The 5368-nt window shown below is 46.8% G+C and overlaps 1 protein-coding gene across 1 annotated transcript; it reads left to right on the top strand.

Moving 5' to 3' along the window:
* Positions 1-257: 257 nt before the first annotated feature.
* On the top strand, positions 258-2711 carry LOC114662251 (uncharacterized). The gene is made up of 2 exons (XM_028815643.2): positions 258-464; positions 823-2711. Exons 1-2 carry the CDS (start codon positions 458-460, stop codon positions 2322-2324), a joined length of 1509 nt encoding a protein of 502 aa, XP_028671476.2. The 5' UTR covers positions 258-457; the 3' UTR covers positions 2325-2711.
* The last annotated feature ends 2657 nt before the right edge of the window (positions 2712-5368 follow it).

Genomic DNA, 5368 nt, shown 5'->3' with positions numbered 1-5368 from the left:
CAACAGAGTAGAGTCACTTTGGGATTTGAACCAGCAACCTTCTGGTTACCAGTGCAGATCCCTACCTCAGAGCCGCCACTCCGCCCTTCGTATCGTTATAAACAAAAAAAAAACAAAGTCGCCCTAACCGAAACACTGCATGGCGCAATCTCCACGTTGCCGGCCCCTGGATGCCACAACAGGCCACACGAATTGCAAAAAAAAAAAATGAAGGCCTTAACTTTCCCAGACCTAAATAGCAACTCACATCACCAACGCGTATAAACACTCTGAGCGCCTCCGCCCTGCCAGCGCTGACCTCGTGCAATTGTTTTTCTCGCGGCTCAGGGTGGCGCTGCTCGCAGAGTGCAAGTCATCCGTTCCTCAGAATCACCGACCACATCCTCGTTTGCACTTCCTGAAGTTGCATCTCCCAGCCTCCCCTCTGAGGCAGAATGCAGGCATCGTGCCGTTGGCCATGAAAGGTAAGCGGAGACCCGTCGGGGCCTTCCTTAATTATCGTTCGGTTCTTGGTGGGGAGTGGGAGGGGGGACGCTGGGCCACTCACAGTTGGCGCCTCTGGGGTAACTCGAGGACACGCGACTGATTCTGTACTCTGTGGTCGCCAGTTAAAACGGTTTACACGGTTAAGCTTCAGGTCGGCTGCTGTCAACTTCAAGGCCTCTGCAGTGCCTTCGTAGTGGTGGTGGTGGTGGTGGGGTGGAGGGGAACTGGGAATGGGAGTTCAGCTCTCAAGGAGGTCCCTTGGCAGGTGGTCTCATCTGTTCAGAGGGGCATCAGAGGGTCAGATGCTCACTCAAGTCTCCTCCTTTTTGTTCACAGTGTTTGGTGGTTGGTGGCGCCTGTCACAGAGGATGATCCCCTTCTTCCCTGTCCTTCTCCTTTTCTTCTACTTATCCATGTCTAAAGTTGTGATGAGTGACCAGCATAAAGCCCAAGACCACAATGTGACTGATGTCCTCTTGGTCACCAGTACCTTGGGGGTAGGTGATGTCTCCAGTCATCTAGATGGGAAGGACTTCACCAGTGTTCCTGATGGAGGCGACCACCGCAGTGAAATACCTGGAACTGGTATATCTGAGAGCACTAGCAGTCAGCCACCAACCAGTGCCCCAGATGATAAAGGCCTGACTACTACCCAGGTGGACACCACTGCCCGAGGTGTGTCAAGTCTGTCGATAGACACTGGTGTGCCACAAGGGTCTCTGCCTACCAGCAAATGGCCTGACAGTAGTGGTGTACCAAATGGAGGAGATCTCATCACTACTCAGCCCAGCACAGGGGACTCCACAATTGCTACTGCCATTGGGGCATCACATGGAGATCCTGTCACCAGTTACCAATTTGTCACCAGCATCTTCGGTGTTTCAGCAGGGAGTGACATCTCCAAGGTCACAGGAGGGTATGACCTCACCAGTAACCAGCAAGTCTTTGGGGACCTACATGGGAAGGATGTCACAACATTTCAAGATGGACTCGGTCTTTCCAGCAGCCAGCCTATCACCTTTGACCCCAATGGGGGTGACCTAACCAGCAACCAGCTTGTTACCACTGTCCCAGATGGAGGTGACCTCATAAGTAGCCAGCCTGACCCCACTGTTTGGAGTGGGCCTGACCTCACCACTGTCCAAGATGGCAGTAACATCTCCATTGTCCCAGCAGGAGGAGACCTCATCAGTAGCCAGCCAACCGAGACTGGTGTAACAGATGGCATCAACCTCACCACTGATACCAGTGCCCTATATGGTGATGAGTTTATTACTGCCCAGCCTGTCACCACTGTCCAATATGACACTGAGCTGACCAGAACCCAGTCTGATACCAGTGTGTGGGCTGGACCTGACCTCACCAGTCCCAGTGAGCCAAGCAATCAGCCTGGCACCAGTGTTTGGAACAGGTTTCAGCAAACCATTGATCACATGACCAATGCTATGGAAGACACCACCAGGTGGAGCCTCTCAACCAGAAGACCCTCAATCCCACCTACAAATGACTCCTGCGGCAGAGGTCTGGATGGGATGGACCTCCACCGTGGCCTCCGACGCCCCTGTCTGATCATCCTGGCCATTCTGGGGTTGGTTATTTGCATATTCATGAGCACCACTGTGTTCCTGGGCACCAAGCTGTTAATGCGAAGAGCTCCTCGGCCCATCAGAAAGCCCGTCCAAAACGGGACTCTCGAGCGACCACCCAGCCGGTCCAAGAGGTCAACGGAGGAGAATGAGGACACCTTCTGGATGCAGCCCAGGGTCACCATGGAAGAAATCACCGAATTCTGGTATGCTAACAGTGTGCAGCTCAGGGATATGCAGGGGAACAGCTGACACCGAATGGACTGCTCGGCCAGTGGACTCAATCAGACAGGACTGAAGGGAAATGTGGGAGGGACGAGGAGAGAAAAAAAAAAGTGCGTGAGAGATGAGCAGAGGGGGCCAAGCCGGATCACACAGGGTGCATTCACACACAGCCAACTCGCCAGCACAGCGCACCCGTGGAGTACACACATGGCAGACATCTGCACACGGCTGCACTCAAAGGTACGTGCATCACACAAACACACCGTCGCACCAGTGTGTGCCAAACCCTGCCCATCTTACAGCCCTCATTACTCAGAGATTAAGCAAGCATTTCCTCACCCACCTCCTCGCCGTGGATAACCTCAGGTTACCCCTGCGCTGGCATCTAGAGAGGGCCTTACGAAATGGAGCGGCCGGCGGACCAAAACTGGACAGGAAATGGGGGGTTTAGAGAGGATGGGGTCCTGATGTGTTTAGGGGGGCTCAGACGGTGTTTATGAAATGGCCTTGTTGGAGTGAGAGGGCCTCATTTTTATTGATTGTAAATTCATCTTGATTGAGGAAGAGAATAAGAGAAGGTGGAGGGGGGTGAAGAGAGAAGAGGAAATGCAAAGAGAGACGACAAGGCGGAGGTGAGAAAGAAAGAAAGAAAGAAAGAAAGAGAAAGAAAGAAAGAAAGAAAAAACCCTATACACCGTAATGCCATAATTATAGTGCCTTTCATATAAAGTTTAATTTATATTCATGAAAACCAAGCATCTAATCATCGTCAGGCTCATTTAGTTAAGCAGAGGCTGGAGCCTACTGAAGCTGCACCAGGTGCTAGGCAGGAGCCAGTGTTGGGTGGGGCTGTTGTTCAGTGTGTGCATTTATAATAAAATACATCATTAAAGAAAGCAAAAAAAGAATTGAAAACAAATAAATCCTAACTCCAGATTTATAGAGTGCTTTCATTCCAAAGTATATCATATATGCATGAAAAAATAAATATGCATTTATTATTGGACTTGTTTAGTTTAATTGGAGTCTAATGGAGCAGCACCAAACACTAGGCAGGGACCAGTCTTGGATGGCTTATTGTACAGTGAGGTGTTTATTGTAAAATACCAAGAAAGAAAGAAAGAAAGAAAGAAAACCCTATACATTGTAATACCATAATTATAGTGCCTTTCATATAAAGTTTAATTTATATTTATGAAAACCAAGCATCCAATCATCGTCAGGCTCATTTAGTTTAAGCAGAGGATGGAGCCATATTGAGTACAAGGCAGTAACCAATCTGGGACAAAGTAGATGGCACAGCCATTTATTATAAAATATAACAAACAAAAGAAAGAAAGAAAGAAAGAAAAACAAACTTCCATCCATTTATGAGCAGACTCATTTAGTTAAGCAGAGGCTGGAGCCTACTGAAGCTGCACCATGTGCTAGGCAGGAGCCACTGCTGGGTGGGGCTGTTGTTCAGTGTGTGCATTTATAATAAAATACATCATTAAAGAAAGCAAAAAAACAATTGAAAACTCATAAATCCTAACTCCAGATTTATAGAGTGCTTTCATTCCAAAGTATATGATATTATACATGCATGAAAAAATAAGTGTGCATTTATTATTGGACTTATTTCATTTAATTGGAGTCTACTGGAGCAGCACCAAACACTAGGCAGGGACCAGTCTTGGATGCCTTATTATACAGTGAGGAGTTTATTGTAAAATACAAAGAAAGAAAGATTGAAAGAAAGAAAGAAGGGGAGCATTTCAGTTTTCATTTCAGCTAGGACGCTGGGCATGTGAGGTAGGCACTGTTTCCGCTGGCGTGCCTTCTCTATGGGGTTGGCACAGGTCCGGCTATAGCTTTTTGGCTGCCCTAGGTGAAGCTGTAAAATGGCACCTGCTACCCCCTTTACTTTGAAGGGAACCATCACTGCTAGACCTGTACATAGCAACCTGGAGACACGAGAGAGGAGCCAGAACTGGGAAGAGTGGGGGGACTGGATGTAAAACAATTGATTTCTATAGCAATGTTCTGTTTACAAGAACAATCCGTACTTGAGGAGTGTCATTTCAGAAAAATGTAGGAACTGGGCTGTATTAGTAGGCTTTATTTATTTAGGTATTTATTTATTGCCATTTAAAGTTTGCATTGCATAATCATATTATTTCAACTCTAATTATGCTGTGCAGCTCTTAATTTTAACCTACCAGGTATCTCATGGTAGTTACAACCTTACCAAGTGTACTAAGGACACACACGAGAGAATTAAATGTTGGGGAGTCAACTGACAACCCAGTGTCATTTTGAGAAAGACTAACAAGTGCACAAGGGTGTAAAAAGTTCCAGCAAGCATGGCACAAAGATCAATAACATGAGCGAGTGAGAGACTGGTGAGCAGCCTGGTCTCCTGGTTCAGTCCAAATGCCCCCTTTCCAGTCGACGTGTATCTGTGATCCTGAAGGGGGCGGGGATTGAAAGAGGAAGCAGAAGTGACATCAGGGCTCCTCCAGTCACTGAGCTTCTAAACTGTGGACTGAGAAGAAGAGTGTGTTAATGTACGTTTTCAGATGCTTGAAGGTGACTCCCAAACGCTTGTGCTTGGCACAAGGTAGCTCCATAAACATATACACTTCATTTAGACACTGAAATCAACTGACACGATTAATGTAACAATAAATGGAAATGAAATTTAAGGTTAATGATTATGCTTAAAACATTTCTCACGTGCCATGGGAAAAACCTCGTAAACTGCCATTTTTTTCAAAATTTAGTTTTTTTTTTAGTTTTTGGAGTTCGGTCTTTCCTGATGTTAGAAGGTAGTGGTGATGGCCAAATATCTCTTCATTCGGTCATAGCACGACAGAAGACGCTCATATGGACACCGTATTTTATATACTGGAAGACAAAGACCTAGGAACAGGGAAGACCGCCTACCAATGAAAACGTCGGATTACGATCACGTGACTTAAACTACGACTGCGTGATTTACATGGCAGATGTTGATGATTCAATGACATTGTGTACGTGAAGCTCAGGAAAAATCAAATCTAGAGATGGTTAATTATAGGGGGCGACAT

The sequence above is a fragment of the Erpetoichthys calabaricus genome, chromosome 12, assembly GCF_900747795.2.
Source record: "Erpetoichthys calabaricus chromosome 12, fErpCal1.3, whole genome shotgun sequence".
NCBI lineage: Eukaryota > Metazoa > Chordata > Cladistia > Polypteriformes > Polypteridae > Erpetoichthys > Erpetoichthys calabaricus.
The sequence above is the reverse complement of the archived record's forward strand: the minus strand, read 5'-3'. Positions and strand labels throughout refer to the sequence as shown.